The sequence below is a fragment of the Tursiops truncatus genome, chromosome 15 (genome assembly GCF_011762595.2).
Source record: "Tursiops truncatus isolate mTurTru1 chromosome 15, mTurTru1.mat.Y, whole genome shotgun sequence".
NCBI classification, from domain to species: Eukaryota; Metazoa; Chordata; class Mammalia; order Artiodactyla; family Delphinidae; genus Tursiops; species Tursiops truncatus.
In genome coordinates this window covers 57,268,109-57,289,741 of record NC_047048.1, presented here as the reverse complement: position 1 = coordinate 57,289,741, position 21,633 = coordinate 57,268,109, and the positions used below count along the sequence as shown (strand labels likewise).

The window sequence follows — 21,633 nt, the reverse complement described above, 5'->3', positions numbered from 1 at the left end:
GGGAGGGGCGCGGCGGCGGCCAAGTGCAGCCACCCACAGCGGTGACGGCCGTGGCCGCGGCCTCGCCACGTGACCCGAACGGGCGGAAGCGGAAGTGCCTGCCTGGAGCCCGCGCTAGGTGCGTGTCCCCTCGGCGCTGGCTGGCTGCCACCTGCACCAGCTATGGACTGCTACACCGCGAACTGGAACCCGCTTGGGGACTCTGCCTTTTACCGGTGAGCCGCCCCGCCCTGCCTCCCACGGTCTGGCTTATCCCGCTCGCCCGCCGGCTTGAGTCTCTGAGCGAAGCCGGACGCGCGCGTCGCGGTCTCTACGGCGCTGGGGTCCGCCCCTCGCCGGCTCTCCCGCGGCGTCTACCACTTAACACACAGCCACCTAGGGCCGGGCCTTCCCCTTCTCCGGAGAAGGAAACTGAGGCAACCGTAGTGGTCACACTGGTAGCGGCACAGCCCAACTGAAGCCCAGGGCTGTCAGCCTCTGGAAGGATGCTCAGATCACGTTGAGGGTGGCCGCCCACGGGTGACAGTGAGTGATCGGTCTCCTGCCGGGAAGTGCTGCTGAAGTCAGACCAGGGGTGCTCCTACGGGGGCCTGCTTGCACGGCGGGCGGGGTAACAGTGCTGACCAAGGCCGGGAGAAGGAGGCGAATCGCCACTAAATCCAGAGGCAGCACGAGTGAGGACCCCCTGCTAGGGGCAGCCCTCTCATGGGAGTCGTGGAGTCCTAAACCACTAATCTTTCTAAAGTGTAGACTGATCACATCATTACCCTAATTAGGATTTTTTCCAATGACTTCTCTTCTTTGAAAAACAAAGTACAAACTCCTCGTGTTATATCTATAAACCGGCCTTATTTGTCTTTTCAACTTCGACTTCAATTTCTTCAACTCCTACCCAAATCTGTGTTCCAGTTGCACAGAACAGGATCCCAACACATCATGACGTTTCAGGGCTCCCTGTGTTCACACCAGCCTGCAGTTCCTTCTGTGAGCACTGCCATTTCCCTCTTTACTTCACTGGAGAATTCTTACTCATCCTTCAGGACTTAGTTTAAGGGTTCATTCTGAAACCTTCCCTGATTTAAGCCCAACAGACTTGACTTTCAGCTGACTTTCCTTTGGGTCTCACAAGACCCAGTGCTAAGGTCTGTTATGTATGGCACAGTAGGGCAATGTTTGTATAGGTTTCTTCTGCTAAACCAAATTCCTTGAGGGCTGAGAGCATTTCTTGCATCTCTTTATCTCCAGTGCATATTTAGAACAGTGCCTGCTATGTAGTGGTTGCCTAATAAAGTTTAAAAAAATACTTTATTGATTGCAACTAAAGATCACAAAGGCATCTCGTTGGGGTCTTATTTCAATAGAAGACAACTGTTAATGCTAGTGAAACTATATACCATTGTTATTCACATGTTAAAACTTTTCACTGTAATCTTTAATACACAAAATGTCAGCCCTTAACACTTCTGAGGTGGACAAATGCCTTGATGCAATTTTTAGAGATCTGTTGCATTTGTTGTTTATTTCTGATTCTTATAAATGTGCCTGTACAATGTGAGAAAAGTTGCAAAAATTTAGTTAAAAATCAGGGAAGTCAGTAGGAAATAACAGTGATTTAAACTTTTTGTGGAGAAGGGTTGTCAGTTGACATAGGTAGCGTGTAATTTGGTGTTTACGACACAGCATATACTTTTAAAAATATTAACTTGGGGCTTCCCTGGTGGCGCAGTGGTTAAGAATCTGCCTGCCAATGCAGGGGACACGGGTTCGAGCCCTGGTCCGGGAAGATCCCACATGCCACAGAGCAACTATGCCCGTGTGCCTGCAGCCCGTGCTCTGCAGTGGGAGAGGTCGCTGCAATGAGAGGCCTGCGCACCTCAGTGAGGAGTGGCCCCCGCTCACTGCAACTAGAGAAAAGCCCGCGAACAGCAATGAAGACCCAACGCGGCAATCAATCAATAAAAAATTAATATGTATTACTTTTGAAAATATATGTTGCCTACACAGGCTTATTAAATAGAGTACTGAAAATGGTGACCTCATTGCCATAGAACTCCTGGTTATCATATGAAGTCTTAGCTTTGTTTATACACCAATAAAATTTTACTATCTTTTTTTTTTTTTTTTTTTTTGCTGTATTGGGTCTTCATTGCTGTGCGGGGACTTTCTCTAGTTGCGGCGAGCAGGGGCTACTTTCATTGCAGTGCGTGGGCTTCTCACTGCAGTGGCTTCTCTTGCTGTGGAGCACAGGCTCTAGGCGCGTGGGCTTCAGTAGTTGTTGGCTCGTGGGCTCTAGAGTGCAGGCTCAGTAGTTGTGGCACACGGGCTTAGTTGCTCCGCGGCATGTGGGATATTCCCGGACCAGGGCTCGAACCCGTGTCTCCTGCATTGGCAGGCAGATTCTTAACCACTGGGCCACCAGGGAAGTCCCTCAATAAAGTTTTAAATGAGTGTAAATGTTGAGTACATGCTATAGACATGATCTGCATGGCTAGCCTACCCTTACCTGTACTGTACCGCCAGAAGGGAGTAGAGGTATAAGCCTTGCTGCAGACGATGTGTTGCTCTTGGTAATGGGTGTTGAGCCTTTCTATGTACTAGACACCATGCTAAGTACTTTATGTGTATTAAATTGTCTAAGTCTCACAGCCCCATGAGGTAGGTATCATTATTTTAACCCCATCTTACTGATGAGGAAACCAAGGCACAGAGAAGTTAAGGTGACCAGGTTACACAGATAGTGGAGCCAGGATTTGAGCTCGGTCTTCTTCTAGAACCTGTGTTAAAGCATAGGGTTTTTGTTTTTAAGTAGGAAAATAAAATAAGTAGAAAATATTTTAGGTGCAGATACTAGGTTTATTTGTATTTGTGTATAACCTTATGCCAAGACTTAATACATGTTCAAATAAGTGAATGAATGATAAACAGGGTGGCGGACATTTCAAGTCCTATCTACAGGATGGGATTCTTTTGCATTGGAAGTAATGTTCTGGAAAAATCACTAATTTGGGAGGGCAAGAAGAGGTAATGGTGATTAGTTCTTATGAGGCTCCAGAATTTTAACCATTTTTATTCTAAAAACCCAGTTTGAGATAATACCATTAAATAATTTTGCCCAGCCCTTTGCCACACTGAATGTATATTGGGCCAATAAAAAGACATGGACCCTTTCTGCCCTCAGAACTTATAGCCAGCAGGGAGACAGTTGATAACCACTAATGACTCTGTATTTGTTTGATCATAAGCAGTGAGGTAAAGGAGAGTGTAGGGTCCTCAGAAAGCATATAACAGATTGGTAAGTCAGAGGAAAAGAAGACTTTCTGAAGGAAACAATACCCCATCCAGGAGATGAGTAGACCTAGGTGCAGGGAATGGGATCCAAGAAGAGCATATACAAAGGTCCTGAAGCGAGAGAGACAGGGACACTCTCAGTGACCTAAATAGAGAGAGCCAGTGTGGCTGGAGTGCCACAGACAAGGAGACAGGGTAAGAGACCACTTTATCTGAAGACCAGTGAGAAGCCTAAGTGAAAGGATTGATGTGATTGGATTTGCAGGATGTGTGTGTGTGTGTGTGTGTGTGTGTGTGTGTGTGTGTGTGTGTGTTTTAAGTTCCTCCTGGAGGCAATGGGGGGACAAGTTGGAAGGGGCAAGCAAGAATGGAGACTGGTTAGGAGGCTGGTGGAATAGACCAAGGAGAAGTTGATGGTGGTGAGCACTGGAGATGGAGAGAAGGGGACCAATAGGAGAGATATTAAGGGGGTAAAATTGAAGGACATTGTGATGAGTTGCATTTAGTAGGGAGGAGGAAGAGCAACAAATCGAGGATGACTTGGATTTTTGGCTTAACATAATGAGAAAGGAAGAGTGAGTTTGGTGGGGAAAAGAGTGAGCTTGGTGTTGAACACAGTGTTTCAGGTACTTTATTTTTTAATAAATTTATTTTTATTCATTTATGTATTTATTTATTTTTATTCTTGCTTGCATTGGGTGTCTGTTGCTGCACACGGGCCCTCTTTAGCTGTGGCGAGTGGGGGCCACTCTTCGCTGCAGTGTGCGGGCTTCCCATTGCCGTGGCTTCTCTTGCTGCAGAGCACCGGCTCTAGGCGTGGGGGCTTCAGTAGTTGTGGCTTGTGGGCTCCAGAGTGCAGGCTCAGCAGCTACAGTGCACGGGCTTAGTTGCTCCGCGGCATGTGGGATCCTCCCAGACTGGGGCTCGAACCCGTGTCCCCTGCATCGGCAGGCAGACTCCCAACCACTGCGCCACCAGGGAAGCCCTTAGAAACATCCTTTATGGTGAAGGAGACCGAAGATACATTTCGTACTTGTGGAACTCTTAGTAGAAGAGAGGTTGACTGTTTTAGTTGGTTTTATGGCTTTGTACGTTTGTCTGTTTTGCACGTATAAACGTGAACATTAAAAAAAACTGTGGTTAAATACACATAATATAAAATTTACTATCTTATTCATTATAAAGTACAATTCAGGAGTGTTAAGTATATTCACATTGTGCAGTCAATCTCCAGAACTTTTTCATCTTGCAAAATTGAATCTCTAGGGCTTTCCTGGTGGCGCAGTGGTTGAGAGTCCGCCTGCCGATGCAGGGGACACGGGTTTGTGCCCCGGTCCGGGAAGATCCCACATGCTGCGGAGCGACTAGGCCCGTGAGCCATGGCCGCTGAGCCTGCGAGTCCGGAGCCTGTGCTCCGCAACGGGAGAGGCCACAACAGTGAGAAGCCCGCGTACCGCAAAAAAAAAAAAAAAAAATTTGAATCTCTATACCCATTAAATGATAACTCCTCATTCTCCCATTCCCCCAGCCCTGGCAACTACCATTCTACTTTCTGTCTCTATGAATTTGACTACTCTAGATAGCGCATACAAGTGAAATCATACACTATTTGCTTTCTTGTGGCTGGCTTATTTCATTTAGCATACTGTCCTCAAGGTTCATCCATGTTGTAGAATGTATCAGAATTACCTTCCTTTTTAAGGCTGAATAATATTCTTTTGTATGTATATACCACATTTTATTTATGCATTCATCTGTCAGTGGACACTTGGGTTACTTCCACCTCGTGGCTATTGTGAATAATGCTGCTATAAACAATGGTGTACAAATATCTCTTCGAGACCCTGTTTTCACCCAGAAGTGGAATTTCCGGATCATATAGTAATTCTGTGTTTAATATTTTGAGGAATTATCCTACTGTTTTCCATGACAGCTGCACCGTTTTACATTTCCAGCACAAGGATACTTTAGTACTATTTATTTTTAAGGCAGGCTGGAGTCAAGGGATTTCGGGGGTGATTGTGGTCTCTCTTCGGGGCCTGGGGATTTTGGAACTGATGGATTATTCCCCAAGGCTAGACCTGATGCGCTTCTTCCTCCACAGTGATCTGACAGCTCAGCCTGGACAGGCTGGAGATCATCTATTTTCACACAAGCTCTTCTCTTACTGCAGTGGACTGTGCTTTTCCAGCAGTTCAGCTGCACTGCAGCAGGGATTTTGTCACTGTTTCCCGGAGGGGGCTGGAATTGAGACTACCATACCTGCTAGATTTAGTGATTTTCTGGTATTAGACCCAGGGTCCATTTACTGCTGCTCTGGGGATTTCCACTTCCAGGACCTGCAGGTAGAGGAGAAATATGTAGCTGACCTTCCTCACGGAAGATACGGCCTAGCGTCACAGAGTTCTCACCTCTAGACTTTTCTGAGATGCTGCTCTCAGTCTGTCCATCCACGCCCCAGGCCGACCTCGAGGCATAGCTTGAGTCACCTCACTGTCCCTGAGAAGCCTTCTTTACCTTGAAGGCTTGAAGAGGTGGCCCATGCTTTGCTGCTCTTCGCTCCCTGACCCTTACTCCTGTACCCGTATGCTTCTTTCCCACCCCAGTCTGTGTCGATGCTAACCTCCTGGACTGCAGCGAAAGCCTCCTTGGGTCTCTCCTGCCAATCGCTGACTTCACCTTGTGCTTCCCAGAGAGCTGGAAGTCGTTGCCTAGAAGAGTGTAGGGTTCCCCTGACGAAATCTGCCTGTTGTGTTGCCAACCTGCCAAGGAGGTGTGCCCCGTCTCCCTGCCTTCTCAGAAACCATGCGCCGTCCATCCACCCTCCCGCCACCATAGGTTTCTCCAGCTGTTGTTACGCAGGACCCCCTGCATCAAGGTCACCTGAGATGCTGGCTGCACGCAGCTTCCTAGGCCAGATCTACTCCATTATCTCTGGGTTGGGTCCTAGGAATTTGATCTGTATTTTAACAAGCAGCCAGGTGTTTCTTTGCTGCAGGAAAATTTGAAGACCTCTACATTGTTTTCCACGATCCTTACCCCCAAGGGCTCCCTTTCAGACCTCAACCTCTATATTCAAATCTCCCCATCCTAACAAAAAATAAACTTCCCTATTCAAAAAATAAACAAGTCCCTCCTCCTCACCTCACCAAAGGTCTGAAAACTGCCACCTATACTTGCTTCCATTTTCTCTCTTCCCACCTATCACTCACTATGGTCTGACCACCCTCTTCTCAGTGACATCCTGTTACTGCACTGGACACAGCTCAGGCCTCATTTGAGCTTGACTGCCTGGGGCATTGGATAGAGGTGACCTCCCTTTTTTCTTGGAATTTGTATATAACTTTTTACAGTGAAAAATTTTAAATGTACAATTTAAAATTGTACATTTTAAATGTACAATTTGTACACACAAAATGTATAGTAGAGTGAATACCCATAGCCATTGTTTAGGCTTAAAAATTGTTATTGTGTTGTAATACATTTGCTTCAACTACTTGTAAGTTTAAAAAAATTTAAGAAAAAGTTCAAATATACGTAAATGTTCTAAAAGTGGTGTAGTGGACATCCATGTGCTCATCATCACCCAGCTTCAACAAGTGTCAGCACTTTGCCATTCACTTTTCATCTACCCGCCCCCCATCCCTCAACACACACACACTTTTTGGGACCATTTAAAAACAATATCCAGACATCTTTTCAATCAAATACATTTTCTGCTATATTTTAAAGTAAATTATAGTCACACCTTAAATGTGTATTACTTTGAAAAAAAAAGACAGTTTCCTAGAAAACTATAGTGTTATTTCACACCAAACAAAATGAACATTTAATATCATCTAGCAACCAGTCCTTCTTCAGACTTCTCCAGTTGTCTTCAAAATGCCTTTTTATAACTGGTTTGTTCAAATTGAGACCCAAATAAGAATTATTCATTTGCTTACCCACCCCACCCCACGCCCGCACTGCGTGGCTTGCGGGGAATCTTAGTTCCCTGACCGGGGATCGAACCTGGGCCCCCGCGGTGAAAGTGCTGGGTCCTAACCACTGGACCACCAGGGAATTCCCTGCTTATCTCTCTTAATTAAGTCTCTTGTAAACTTGAACATTATCATCCTTACTCTCACCCCTACCCTTTGTTTTCATGACGTTGACTTGTTTTAGAGACCTAGTCGCTTTCTGGATTTGTCCCCTTGCTTCCTCGTGGTGCCTTTGAACTTTTTTCTCTATCATAGCCTGTATTTCCTGAAACTGTGTGTTAGATCTAAAGGCTTGATCAGATTCAGGTTGACATTTTTGGCAGAAACACCTTGTACAGTGATGTGTGTGTGGTGTTCATCTGGAGGCATCATTGTATCGGGTTGTCTGCTACGAGGGAAGTTGAGATTGACAGGTAGTTTGGAGGCTGATGGCCACATCCTCACCCGTTTTCCCTCCTGTGACAAGCAAGTGGTCTGTGGAACGTGACACAGTTAATATCACTGTGATTCTAATTAGGAGACAAACCATACAGTGATTAAATAGGGGAAGTTTAGTATAAAGAACTATTAAACAGTGATAACAAAGTAACTATAAGATAAAATAAAACTGTCCTTTCCTAGGGCTGAGGAGAAAGGAAGGACAAGTTGGGGGGCGGGGAATGCCCTTCTCAAGCTGGGGTTCCTACCTCGCTGGGGAAGGTATAGTTGCAGCCCACTGGATGGTGGGGGAGTTGCTGGTTTGCCTGGGCCAGAGCTGGTCCACAGTCACTGGACAAGCAGGAAGCAGCCCTCCTGGGCACAGATAGGGCACAGGTGAGCCATAGCTGGTGGCCAGGTTCATGGGCTTGCACAGGGGGCACCAGTATAAGCAGGAGACCTGGAGCATGCGGTGTCTTGTGGAGAGAACCACGGGAAGGTGGATGCCAGTCCAGGCCAATGCTGTGAGGTCACCAAGGGATTGTGTGTTCTGGGTGCATGGTATCACCAGATGTCCTCATACCCACACTGCTGACTGACCTTGCAGCTGCTGGAAACAGCCAGAGACACCCCTCCTCCTACAATATCCCTTTACTACAGGGCCCTCTACTGAGAAAGCTTAACATCTAGCTCTCTGTGGAGCATGTATTGAAGGATGAATTTGGAGCTGGGAGGCAATAATTTGATAACTGGCACAGTCCATTCTTCGGCTGATCAGCTTCCACAAGTGCCCTCTACACTTCAACTCCCTCACAACAACAAAACAACTTTATATTTCTGCTTAACAAGATACCATCCTTCTTACAAGTAAACTTCTTTTTCCCAAAGTGAGAAGACGTACAGTCTTAACAGTCATTGTATCAATCACTATATTAGTTACTCCTCAAATTGAATTACAGTCCCACTGAATATTCTGTTACCTAAAAATTGAATTTTAAAGTTAACCTCTAATAATTTGTGTATAAAATAAAAATGGGAAGGAGAGAAGATAGTGGCTGGTATATATATATAAACGCATGCATACAACAAACACAGAGAAAATACACAAAGTGGCTATAGTCTTCATTTCTGTAACTGGTCACAAGATCATAGTATCTATGGTTTCCTTTTTCAACTACCCATCCCATATTTCCCTTGCTCTCAGCCAGAACCTTCACTGCTCTGCTCTTTACATAGTGAAGTGACCCAAACCTCAGTCATTCTGCTTTTTTTGATTGCTGAGGTTTTTCATTAACCTTTTTTGTTAGACACGGAAGTACTAAGAGGTGCCCCAGAGGATCCCTAGGGTTTCAGACAGTCCTCCTTGCCTCCATTGTGTAGCAGCAGCTTGATTTCCCCTTGGCCATCAGGATAATCACTTCAACCAGTAAATTAACCCCATTTTCTTGGCTGTTGTTTCAGTGGCATAAGGAGCCCCAAATGGCAAGGTAGCACCCTTTATATATATATATATATATACAAAAATATAAATTTATTTATTTATTTTTTGGCTGCGTTGGGTCTTCGTTGCTGCCTGCGGGCTTTCTCTAGTTGCGGCGAGGGGGGCTACTCCTCATTGCAGTGCACGGGCTTCTTATTGCGGTGGCTTCTCTTGTTGCGGAGCACGGGCTCTAGGCGCGCCGGCTTCAGTAGCTGTGGCACTCAGGCTCAGTAGTTGCAGCACACGGGCTTAGTTGTTCCACAGCACGTGGGATCTTCCTGGACCAGAGCTTGAACCCGTGTCCCTTGCATTGGCAGGCAGATTCTTAACCACTGCGCCATCAGGGAAGTCCCCAAGGTAGCACTCTTATCTTCTAATTCAGTGAATCCATTGTTGTGTCCCCTGGTGGAAACGTTCTCCCCTTGGAGACTAAGCTCTCCAAACCAATAGGTCTCAAAGTTAGTGAAACTGGAAGCAATATTTTAATGAGAGTCATTAGGTGTAATAGTGAGAGGAGCCACTCCCACTTCCACTCCTTGATTCCAGGTCCCCCATATTCTGACTGTGGAGGAGATAATACTATATAATGGTCTCTGATGCAAAGCATAAGCTTGCATCCTGTAAGACAGGGCCCCATACTTTTAGGATACTGTCTCCCAATGGGTGCTTTAACTGAGTCGTCAGTACATTTAGACCAGCCACTTCTGGGTAATGGGATATATGGTAAGACTTGTTGATTCCATGGACCTGAGCCCACTGCTGCACTTCCTTTGCTGTGCAGTGAAGTCCTTGATTAGTCGCAAGGCTTTGCAGAATGCTACAACGGTAGATGAGACGTTCTGTTTATTTATTTATTTATTTATTTATTTATTTATTTTGCTTGTGGTGCGTTTTAGTTGCGGCATGCGGGCTCTTAGTTGCATTATGAGGATTCTTAGTTGTGGCATGCACACGGAATCTAGTTCCCCGACCAGGGATCGAACCTGGGCCCCCTTCATTGGGAGCATGGAGTCTTACCCACTGGACCACCAAGGAAGTCCCATGGTACATGAGACATGCTGTAAGTCCACGATGGTAGGTGCTAGCAAAGGCATTACAGGTAAAGAAGACAAATCCACATCCAGAATATGTATTCCAGTGAGGACAAATCTTTGTCTCCTCCATGATGGAAGAGGTCCAGTGTAATCGACTTGCGGACTGCTCCCCCTGGGAATGGTGCCATACTGGGACCATGTATTGGTCTCTGCTCTTGGCCGATTAACCACTCAGCAGTAATGTTAGCCAGGTCAGCCTTGGAGAGGGAGGCTCCCAAGACATCTACCTCAAGTGAGAGCATAACAGGGTCTTCAAGTAGAGGAAGGCTAGTCTCCTCGGACACAGGAAGGCAAGCTACTTCCACTGGTAAGGAAGACTCAGAATGACTTGGGGGCTCAAGATTGTCAGTTTCATCTGGGTCTAACCAGTTATCTCCCTTCCAAGTTTCAGGATTCCTTTCTTTTCTAATTAGTGCCCTAACTTTCACATGTGCCAGAGAATTTAACTGTCATTGTTTAACAACCCATAAGATTAAACTCTGTCTTTGATTTTCAGCAGTAGCAGCTGTGTGACTACAAGAAGTAAGAGATTCTTTTAGGCTGTTACAGAAGCTTTCTGCTTCTCAGACCGTGACTGCAGCTGAAAGTTAATGGACCTAACCTTGTCATTTTCTCTTTGTAAATGTTCAAGTACACTCAAAATAACCCATCCACACCACAGCCTTTATAATCATCGTTATTGCCATACAGTCAAGCACGTGTTTGACTTGGCATTTCACTACACTGAACTACAGGTTTGGTTAATTGTGATGCTGCTGCACGCAGTGGGTTACTAGCATCCGTTTTGCATTGTCAGGGAACACGGCACTGCACCCAAGCCCAAGCACATGACCAAACCAGTCCTCAAATCCCATCTTTAGGAGTCTGTCTCCTGGGGCCACTCCCTGCACCAATTAGTCTGGGTCCAGTCAAGAGATGTAGACTGGGCAAGTTTAATAAATGTAAGGAATTATTAAGCTGTCATAAAGAGTAACTATAAGATGTGAGAAATTTTTATATGGTAGCCTAGGGCTAAGGGAGAGTACTCAAGAAACAACAAACTTGGCAGGAGGGACCTTCCCCAGGCTGGGGTTCATTTCAGACCTCAGAGAAAATACAGTTGCAGCCCGCCGGATGGCAGTGAAGTTTACCGGTTTCCCTGGGCCAGAGCTGGTCCACAGTTGCTTGGCCAGCAAGAAGCAACCCTCTGGGGTTCAGCAGGTAGGGGCCACAGGTGAGCTGCAACTAGGGGTCAGTGGTGTGGGCGTGCAGAGGGAGTTGGGGAGCTGATGCCGGCAGCCTGGAGCACTTAGTGTCTGTAAGGCAAGCCACAGCCAGTGATTGGGTGCATGGTTGTGCAGAGGGGGTCAGTGGAAACAAGGCTACGGGCAGGGCAGTCAGTGGCCTGGCATCTTGGCATGCAGAGGGAGTAGGGCCTGGTGTAGGCAGGAGGCCAGGAATGCCATGTCTGTCCAGGGAGCCAGTCTGGGCAAGCCTTGGAGGTTGCTGCATGGCTGGTCAGAGCACCACCAGATGTCCTCACACCCTAGCTGCTGGGTGACTGCCCTGCTGGAAGCAGCAGGAGAAGCCTCTTCCTCGTGCAGTGTTCCTCCAGCGCCCTCTACTGAGGAGGCTTAACATCAGGCTCACTGTGAAGGAGAAATTCTTAAAAGAATACTGTCTGTTATCACAAAACACATATGGAAGAGTGAATTTGGAGCTATGTGTCAGTGAATTGATAACTGGCATGCTAGGTCTGTTTGGATATCTATCTTCCCATCAGATTTAATCTAAGGGATTTTAGTAACAAAAGGTCAAAAGAAATGTACATGGGGTTGAAAAATTCAAATAATGCAAAGGTATATAGCCTACAAATTGTCAGTCTCCCTATTCCCCTCCCCCATTCACCACCCTCTCCAAAGGTAACCACTGTCTCTCCACGCTGGCTCAGTGTGGAGGCCTATGAGAGTTCTTCTATGTATTTACACACATACGTGTGATTATATGTAAATATGCTTATAAAAATATGTGCTGTTTTTTATTGTGTAAGTGGATTCATATGGTTCATACTGCACTGCAGCTTGCCTTTTTTTTTACTTAACAATATATCTTAGAGGCCACTTCATGTCAACATACCCAGTCACTTTGTTAATAGGCACATAATATTCCCCAAAATGGGCATAAGTAGTTTATTTAACCAGTCTCATTTTAATGGGCATTTAAGGAGATTTTTCCAGGATTTTTAAAAACTATTTTAAACAGTGCTGCAGTGAATTCATACCTTTGTGTACTTGTGCAAGTAGTTTCATAGGTTAGACTCTTGGAAGGAAATTGCTAAGATAGAGTGCATACACATTTAAAAATTGGATACATAAGTGCTTCATTCTCTTCCATAAGGGTTGAACCATTTTACACTCCCACCAATATGTAGGAAAGTGTTCATTTTCCCACATCTTCAACAATATTCCATGTTATTTATTAACCTCTTAATTTTTTGCCATTCAGATAGCCAAAACATAAAAATAATTTTTAAATTCATATTTACCTAGTTGTTAAGTATGTCTGTTCATATCCTTTGACTATTTTTCTATTGTGTTGTCTCTACTGATTTGTAAAGGAGTTCTTTACGTGTTCTCCATGATAACCCTTTGTTACAAATGTTACAGATTTTTTCACAGTAGTCACTTGACTTTTATGTATTAATGTTTAACATACATATGTTAAGTTTTATGTGATAACGTCTATCAGTCTTTTCCTTTTTAATTTCTGGGTTTTGTGTCTTACTCTGAAAGACTTTTCCATAGTTCACATTATGAAAATATTAGCTTACATTTTTCTCAAGTTTTTTATGTTTCGTTTTAAAATATTTTCACAGTTATGATATAGCCCTTGACCATTTTTCTTTTACTTTTATTTTCATTTTTTTCACAACTAATTAGAGCTTTTTTAAAAAAGTATTTTTGTTTTTATTTATTTATTTTTGGCTGCATTGGGTCTCCGTTGCTGCGCGTGGGCTTTCGCTAGTTGCGGCGAGCAGGGGCTACTCTGTTGTGGTGCGCAGGCTTCTCATTGTGGCATCTCGTTGCGGAGCACGGGCTCTAGACACGCGGGCTTCAGTAGTTGCGGCACGCGGGCTCGGTAGTTGTGGCACATGGGCTTAGTTACTTCGTGGCATGTGGGATCTTCCCGAACCAGGGATCGAACACATGTCCCCTGCATTGGCAGGCAGATTCTTAACCACTGTGCCACTAGGGAAGTCCTTAACTTTAGTTTTTAAGTGTATTCAATATCTGATATATATATCTGTTTTCATATTTTCAAATGTTCTTAAATATTATCCAGTATTTTCTCTTTCAGATGACATTTTTTTGCCCCCCCCAGATGAACTGTAGAATCAGTTTGTGCTTCCCTACCCACCAGAAAATTGGACTGATTTTTAATGGAATTCTCTTGCATTTATACATCCTTTAGAATATTTCTTCATGTCTTCTATATCCTTGAGTAAACTGATTTGATTTTGCAAAAAATGTTTATTAGGTTTATTGTTCGGTATCATAGTTTTATTGCTATCAAGAGTTATATTTCTAATTAGTTCTTGCTATGGTATAGAAAACTAGTTGGTATAGAAAAAAATATATTGATTTTTGTTGATCACTTACTGAGCTCTTTCTTTCATTGTTCCATAGACTGCTTTGGATGTTCTAAGTAGACTATCTCGTTATTTGTAAATGAATAGTAGCAACCTCATTCCTTCTTCAAAATGGAAACCTCTGGGGGTTTTTTCTTAAATTATTTTGGCTAGAATGCCGAGAAGAATGTCAATAGAAAGAAATGATGGACATCTTCCTGATCTTTAACGGGAAGTTTCCTGAAATGATACTAGCCGAAACACCCTCCTTCTTGAACATTGTCTTCTCTTGGTATCCTGGTGTAGTGTCCACTTCTTCTCTGTCCCCTTTTCCCCACCTCCAGCCTTCAAATGATGGCATGCCTCAAGCCTCCTACTCTGTCTTCCCATGCAGCACGTCTCTTGGTGATCCATGCATATCTCAGATTGCAGTCATCTCGTGCCAGTTTGCCAGTTTGTAATTTCAGTTACCTCCTGTGAGTCAAGCATTCATATATTGGCATCTGCAACCCAGGACTCTCCCTAGCTCTAGGCTTACTAAAGAGCTCCTCTTGGATTTCTTTCAGGCACTGCTCACTCAGTACCTCTAAAACTGAGTTCATTATCAACAGGCGTTGAGCTGGACCCCTGGGTGTAAAGCCCATAACCAGATTCAGTGTTAAGAACCAGAAATAGAAGAAAGGCTGTCTATCCTGGGAGGCCCTCCTGGAGGGTCTTATTTCCTGCTAATGCAGGCTCAAGCCAACCACCCCACCCTAGTCCCACCTCACTTTGTGCCCTGGATATTGGCCACACAGCCTGCCCTCCAAACACCCTCTGCTCCCTCACCTGCTATCCCTAAGCATGCATGTGGTCAGCTGGCCTAGCTGTTTCTAGTCATCACCCCCCTCCCTGCCCCTTGGGGGGGAACAGATGGAGGCATTAGGGGCTCCTCTGGGGCTCAGCCCATCTGGATGCAGGATCATGACGAGTCTAATCTCTGTTTGTCACTGTGTGGGCAGGAAATATGAGCTGTATAGCATGGACTGGGACCTGAAGGAGGAACTGAGGGACTGCCTGGTGGCCGCTGCGCCCTATGGGGGCCCCATTGGTAAGTTTCCCCTCTGGCACTGCATGCTCTGGGACCGCGGGATGAACTTGGGGTCCTTGCTGTTGGGTGGTTCTTGCTGGCATATGCTACCCACCCCCACTCCACCCTACTGAGATGCTTTTAATCCTGGTTCTCGGGAGGCCTGCCACATGTGGGGCGGGCCTAAGGAGCTAGTTCATAAGGCCTGCTTCACATGGGGTGGGCCTGGGCAGCTAGGACAGAAGGTTTCTTCTCAAACCACAGCGCTGCTGAGGAACCCCGGGCGGAAGGAGAAGCCTGCCAGCGCACGGCCAGTTCTTGAGATCTACTCAGCTTCTGGTGTGCCTCTGGCCAGTCTGCTGGTGAGCACCCTGCCTGCCCTGCGGCTGGGGGCTGGACAGGGTTCTGCATCCCGAGGACAGCTTCCGGAACCTCCCTCTCCTCTGCAGTGGAAGAGTGGGCCCGTGGTGTCCCTGGGCTGGTCAGCTGAGGAGGAGCTGCTCTGTGTGCAGGAAGACGGGGTCGTGCTGGTTTATGGGCTTCATGGTGACTTCCGGAGACACTTCAGCATGGGCAATGTAGGGGCCCCAGGGGGCTGGGGAAAAGGGATGGAGTCTGGGAATCTGCGGCTCCCTCAACCCACGGCCCCTCTCTCCAGGAGGTGCTCCAGAACCGGGTTCTAGATGCCCGGATCTTCCATACTGAGTTTGGTTCTGGGGTGGCCATCCTCACAGGGGCCCACCGCTTCACCCTCAGTGCCAACGTGGGCGACCTCAAACTCCGCCGGATGCCAGAGGTGCCAGGTGAGCCCTGACACCCCTGAGGCAGCATTCACTGCCCACAAATGTGCCTCCAGTCCATGGGACCATCAGAGGCAGAAACTGTGGGCTCTGGTCAGCCTGAGGTTGTCCTCTTCCCTGGCCGCAGGTCTGCAGAGTGCACCATCATGCTGGACCACAATGTGCCAGGACCGAGTGGCACACATTCTTCTGGCTGTAGGACCTGATCTTTACCTCCTGGATCACGCAGCCTGCTCTGCAGTGGTGAGAGGCCTTGAGTGGGAGTGAACTGGAGGGACTGGGGGAGGCAGTGGGAGGCTCTGAGAAGTCAGTATCTTTGGTGTCCTCTCCGGCCCTGCCCCAGACACCCCCTGGCCTAGCCGCAGGAGTGAGCAGCTTCCTGCAGATGGCTGTCTCCTTCACCTACAGACACCTGGCGCTCTTCACAGACACAGGGTACATCTGGATGGGGACAGCGTCTCTCAAGGTGTGATCCTGGGACAACACAGGGGCACCATGCCTTGTCTAGGAAAGATCTCTTGTGGGTAGGGGAAGGGCTTTTGAACCAGACTGGTGACTGTTGAGACAGGACCATGACATTCCCTGCACCCTTTCAGGAGAAGCTGTGTGAGTTCAACTGCAACATCCGGGCTCCCCCGAAGCAGATGGTCTGGTGAGGATGAGGGTGTTATCCTGGGGGTAGAAGTGGACATAGCCTTGTCTCCTGGGACAAGTTGATTCATCCTGTCTACTGACCCAGCCAAGTGGAGCTTGAATCTTGTCTTCTCTGCCAGTGCATATTTGAGGGGCCAGTCCCCTGTGGGCCCCAGATACCCCTGGGAGTTGACAGCACAGGATGAGAGGGAAGCAGACCGGTCAGCCAGAGGAATGGGATAAGCGGCAGCAAGCCTATGCAGGGTTGTCCCAAGGCAGAGTGATACAAGCAGCGATGTGGGAGACATGGCTGTGGACCAGGCATCCCGTGTGTCCGTGTGTGTGTGTGTGTGTGTGTGTGTGTGTGTGTGTGTGTGTGTGGTGCTGTCCACAGGTGCAGCCGTCCTCGCAGCAAGGAGAGGGCCGTTGTGGTAGCCTGGGAGAGGCGGCTAATGGTGGTGGGCGACGCACCTGAGGGCATCCAGTATCCTTGGAGGGCTGCTGGGGGTGAGGAGGGGGAAGGAGGGTTGCCTGCCCTGCGCCATCTCTGGGTGCTCTTAGGAACCTTGACCAAGCTCAGGTTCGTGCTGGATGAGGACTCCTACCTGGTGCCTGAGCTGGATGGGGTCCGCATCTTCTCCCGCAGTACCCATGAGTTCTTGCACGAGGTTCCAGGTGAGGCCCTCATAAGAGCACCGGGTGACCCAGGGCAGGGGCTCCTCGGCACCACAGCTGCCCTGGGCCGGTGCCCCGGAGTAGGATCAGGGTACTGAGGTAGGGATGAGGGTTTCCTGACCCCCTTTCCCACTTACCAATTTCCTCCCAGTGGCCAGCGAGGAGATCTTTAAAATTGCCTCAATGGCCCCCGGAGCGCTACTGTTGGAGGCCCAGAAGGAATATGAGGTAAAGCCTTGGGCTTCTCCTTGGGCCTCAGGATGCTGTCCTTCCCCTTCCCCTAATTGGCCCAGCCCATGCCCCTGCAGCCAAGTGCTACCTGTCAAGACAGGGGTCCAGACAGGACATTGGGGTGGGCTGGGCTAGAGAGAGCTGGCTCAGGTGGATTGAAGGGACATGGTGTCCTTCGTGTGGTGATAGGGAGGGGCAGGGAACCCCCAGTCTAGGCACAAGTCAGGGCTCTATTGAGAGGTCTCAGGGCCCTCACAGGCAACTGTGGGCTGCTATGGGGGTGTGTGTGGGCACCTTGCGGGGAGGACTGAGTGGGCTGAGGGGATTTGGGGCCTGGCCTCTGCAGCCTTCCAAACCAGCCCATTTGAACCACAGCCCGGAGGGGTTAGGGGCCAGACATGGAGGTGTTCTCAGTCATGACGCACTGTCCCTGGCACCTTCCCCCCTCCCCAGAAAGAGAGCCAGAAGGCGGATGAGTACCTACGGGAGATCCAGGAGCTGGGGCAGCTGCCCCAGGCCGTGCAGCAGTGCATCGAGGCCGCGGGACATGAGCACTGGCCAGACATGCAGAAGAGTCTGCTCAGGGTTGGGCTGGATGGCAGGGCTGGAGGGAGGGGGTGCTGGGCAAGGGTGGGCTGGCAGAGAGGGAAGCTCTCTCTTGCCCTCTGGCTCTTTTCAGGCGGCCTCCTTTGGAAAGTGTTTCCTGGACAGATTTCCACCCGACAGCTTTGTGCGCATGTGTCAGGACCTTCGTGTACTCAATGCCATTCGGGACTATCACATCGGGATTCCCCTCACCTATAGCCAGTATCCCCAAGTGTGCTGACAGGGTGTTTACTTCCAGGGGTGGAAGGGCAAGGGGATGGAGATGCCTCCTGAAGGTCCTTGGCAAATAGGACTTATCTCCCAACTGGATCCTTAACCAAATAAAATACAGATACAAGCAGCTCACCATCCAGGTGCTGCTGGACAGGTACAGCAAGCCCAGGGTGCTGGGAGGAGGGCCGTAAGTGGGTGGGCATTACAGCCCCTGGTGTGCTCTTGTGGTCACTGCTCGTGATTCATTTCCTTGGGATCTGAGAGGCTGGAGTTACAGGCTGGGACCACTCTGCCCTCTTTCTACCCCACTTTATCCCTTGTGCCCTTCACCTCCCTTGTCTGCCAGGCTTGTGTTGCGGAGGCTTTACCCCCTGGCCATTCAGATATGTGAGTACCTGCGGCTTCCTGAAGTGCAGGGCGTCAGCAGAATCCTGGCCCACTGGGCCTGCTACAAGGTGAGGATATAGGACAGAGTTTAAGGGCATTTAGGGGCTTACAGGCCCTGGTGAGGTGTAGGAAATAAGTGTAGAGCTGAAAGGGTGGGTCCTGATCAAGGCAGTGGGGGTGGGGGTTAAGGGGTGAGAGCCAGGTTTGTGTGACACCCCCTTCCCTCTGCAGGTACAACAGAAGGACGTGTCTGACGAGGATGTTGCTCGTGCCATTAACCAGAAGCTGGGGGACACACCTGGTGTCTCTTACTCTGACATTGCTGCACGAGCCTATGGCTGTGGCCGCACGGAGCTGGCCATCAAGGTGCGGGTGCCTAGCCCTCCCTGGATGCTCTGATGTGGGTGTTAGAGGTCCCCAGGCCAGCTCCTTCTCTCTGTGCCTTCCTCCCCACCCCACAGCTGCTGGAATATGAGCCACGCTCTGGGGAACAGGTTCCCCTTCTCCTAAAGATGAAGAGGAGCAAACTGGCGCTAAGCAAGGCCATCGAGAGTGGGGATACTGACCTGGGTGAGCAGGGTTTGGGTGAGGACAAGGCTGGGGACCCTGGGCTGAGGAAGGGGCTGGGCTGGACCCTCATCCCACCTTATTGTCCCATAGTGTTCACGGTGCTGCTGCACCTGAAGAATGAGCTGAACCGAGGAGACTTTTTCATGACGCTTCGGAACCAGCCCATGGCCTTAAGTTTGTACCGACAGGTGTGTGCAGGGGGCAGCGTGGGGTGGAGCCTCCTGAGCCCTTGAGTTGGCTTTGCTGACTGCCCACCTGCTGTGGCCCCAGTTCTGTAAGCATCAAGAGCTAGAGACACTGAAGGACCTTTACAATCAGGATGACAACCACCAGGAGCTGGGCAGCTTCCACGTCCGAGCCAGCTACGCTGCAGAGGAGGTCTGAGGGCCGCAGGGCGGGTGGGGCCCACGGGCTGGGCCGGTGGTCTGGCTCCTTCTCCAGGAGTCTAGGCCTTGAATGCAGTACATACCCCATTTGGTCCTCACTGTGGGGGGAGAGCTTGAGAAGACATGAGGCCAGGCTGGGGATTGGTCCCAGAGGAGCTGGTCTTTCCATTAGGGACAGCAGAGCCGTGTGCCCAGTGGCCAAGGCTGGCAGTGGCAACCCTGGGCACAGCGATGGGGGAGAAAACCATAGCCTGGGTGGGAGGGCCGAGGTCCTTTGTGCTATGAACTCAGGTGTCCCTTCTTGCCCTTGCAGCGTATTGAGGGGCGAGTCGCAGCTCTGCAGGCGGCAGCCGACGCATTCTACAAGGCCAAGAATGAGTTCGCAGCCAAGGTTTGTCCCGTTCTTCTCTAACAACCTCCTCTCCTCCCCTCCCGGTCTTCCCTCCTTGTCCCTCTCATCCCTGTCCTGCCTTATCCCTGTCCCCAGGCCACAGAGGATCAAATGCGGCTCCTACGGCTGCAGCGACGCCTAGAAGATGAGCTGGGGGGCCGGTTCTTAGACCTGTCTGTACACGACACGGTCACCACCCTCATCCTCAGCGGCCAAAACAAGCGTGCGGAGCAGCTGGCACGTGACTTCCGCATCCCTGACAAGAGGTAGATGAGGGCCTGGTGTGCCTATAGGTCCCAGGACCCCCTGCCCCTCCTGGAACACCTCCATCCCCAACTTTCCCACAGGCTCTGGTGGCTGAAGCTGACCGCCCTAGCAGATCTGGAAGACTGGGAGGAGCTAGAGAAGTTTTCTAAGAGCAAGAAATCACCCATCGGCTACCTGGTGAGATGGGGCCCTCCCTCTACCCCACCTCCAGTGAGGTAGTACTGGGGAGAGGGCCAGGCTCAGACAGTCTGTTCACACATCTGTTCAGCTCTCCCGCAGAGCTAGTGGGAGCTTCCTGGGCCAGGCACATGGGAGGATGGGCCTGAGTCTGCCTGCAAATGTTGAGGGGCAGGGAGAATGAGCTGCTTTCCCAAAGGAGGGCCACAAGGGACACCACGTGCCTGAAGGAAAGTCCTGTTTGGGAGGGAGGGGCACAGGGAGGGCACATATGTGAGGCAGTGGAGGATGTTGAGGGGTTTGTTTTCTGTGGCAGGTGGTTCAGAGGTGTGGTGGGTCGGTGGGATAAGGGCAGCCATGAGAGAAAACTCAGGCCCTGGGAGGGCAGGAAGGTGCCTGCTGTGAGTGAGTAGCGGTGGATGGTGGAGTGGACACATGGAAATAATTGGTCCCAAAGCTCTAACAGATCTTTGTGGTAGGTTGTTTCTGCCCAAAGAATGTTGAGATCACAACTGTTGTATGTGTATGTTGGGTGGGAATGGGCGGGCATTATACAGACTGAAGGGTATATAAAATACATTGGGATAATAAATCCACTGGACTTTGCTCATAAGAGAGAGAACAGGAGATCTCTGCCTTATTTTCCCTCTCCACCCTCTCCCTCTCCTAAGCCCTTTGTGGAAATCTGCATGAAACAACACAACAAATATGAAGCCAAAAAGTATGCTTCCCGCGTGGGTCCTGAGCAGAAGGTCAAGGCCTTGCTTCTCGTTGGGTGCGTCTGCTGAGAGCCCTAAGGGTGCTGGGTGGCTGAGCCAGTGGGCTGATGAGAGGCATGGTTTGTGCCCTTGGGCAGCGCAATACCATCTCCCCTCCTGCTGAAACCCCAGGGACGTGGCTCAGGCTGCAGACGTTGCCATCGAGCACCGGAATGAGGCAGAGATGAGCCTCGTATTGTCCCACTGCACTGGAGCCACAGATGGGGCCACAGCTGACAAGATTCAGCGGGCCCGGGCTCAAGCCCAGAAGAAGTGAGGGGCCTACCTGCTCATCTCCGCAAGCCCTGGGCCTGGCAGAAGTGTCACTGCTCATCTAGCTCTTACCCCAGAGCAAAGCCCGAAGAGCTGGGGTGAGAATGAGGGTTCTGGTTGTAAATAAAGTCGAAACATTTTAGAGTACTTGTCTATGCAAGTCCATTCTAAGCAAAAGCAAGCTGGAGGCAGAACCTTCCAGATACCTCAGCAGAACCATGTGTTTGATTGTGGGGTACTGGAGAGGGAGCTTCTCCAGTGAGATTTACAGACCCCTCTCCACAGTTACCAAGGAAAGTCCTCTCAAGCCCACAGCCCCTAGGAAGATTAT

The 21,633-nt window shown here is 49.2% G+C and overlaps 1 protein-coding gene across 4 annotated transcripts; it reads left to right on the top strand.

The window, feature by feature from the left end:
• The first annotated feature begins 82 nt into the window (after positions 1–82).
• Positions 83–21,449, top strand: VPS16 (VPS16 core subunit of CORVET and HOPS complexes). Of its 4 annotated transcripts, XM_073792791.1 has the most exons (25): positions 86–215; positions 14,261–14,342; positions 14,868–14,956; positions 15,200–15,297; positions 15,385–15,513; positions 15,594–15,738; positions 15,863–15,978; positions 16,079–16,201; positions 16,332–16,387; positions 16,763–16,852; positions 16,949–17,043; positions 17,195–17,271; positions 17,728–17,859; positions 17,954–18,081; positions 18,212–18,247; positions 18,440–18,548; positions 18,712–18,846; positions 18,942–19,050; positions 19,141–19,238; positions 19,321–19,428; positions 19,750–19,827; positions 19,924–20,093; positions 20,175–20,271; positions 20,943–21,046; positions 21,162–21,449. In XM_073792791.1, exons 3-25 carry the CDS (start codon positions 14,887–14,889, stop codon positions 21,304–21,306), a joined length of 2,448 nt encoding a protein of 815 aa, XP_073648892.1. In that variant the 5' UTR covers positions 86–215; positions 14,261–14,342; positions 14,868–14,886; the 3' UTR covers positions 21,307–21,449. The 4 variants fall into 4 exon arrangements, with proteins under 4 accessions (XP_033695136.1, XP_033695137.1, XP_073648892.1 ...); XM_033839245.1 differs by lacking the exon at positions 14,261–14,342 and having other exon boundaries at positions 83–215; XM_033839246.2 differs by lacking the exons at positions 14,261–14,342; positions 19,321–19,428 and having other exon boundaries at positions 83–215.
• The last annotated feature ends 184 nt before the right edge of the window (positions 21,450–21,633 follow it).

What these genes read in the sequence shown, in the direction of transcription:
- VPS16 (XM_033839245.1), top strand. Translation starts at nt 163, where the DNA reads ATGGACTGCTACACCGCGAACTGGAACCCGCTTGGGGACTCTGCCTTT. An exon ending in GTTCTTGCACGAGGTTCCAG is followed by an intron (nt 17,044 to 17,194) that starts GTGAGGCCCTCA and finishes ATTTCCTCCCAG; the next exon opens with TGGCCAGCGAGGAGATCTTT. An exon ending in ATCCAGGTGCTGCTGGACAG is followed by an intron (nt 18,248 to 18,439) that starts GTACAGCAAGCC and finishes CTTGTCTGCCAG; the next exon opens with GCTTGTGTTGCGGAGGCTTT.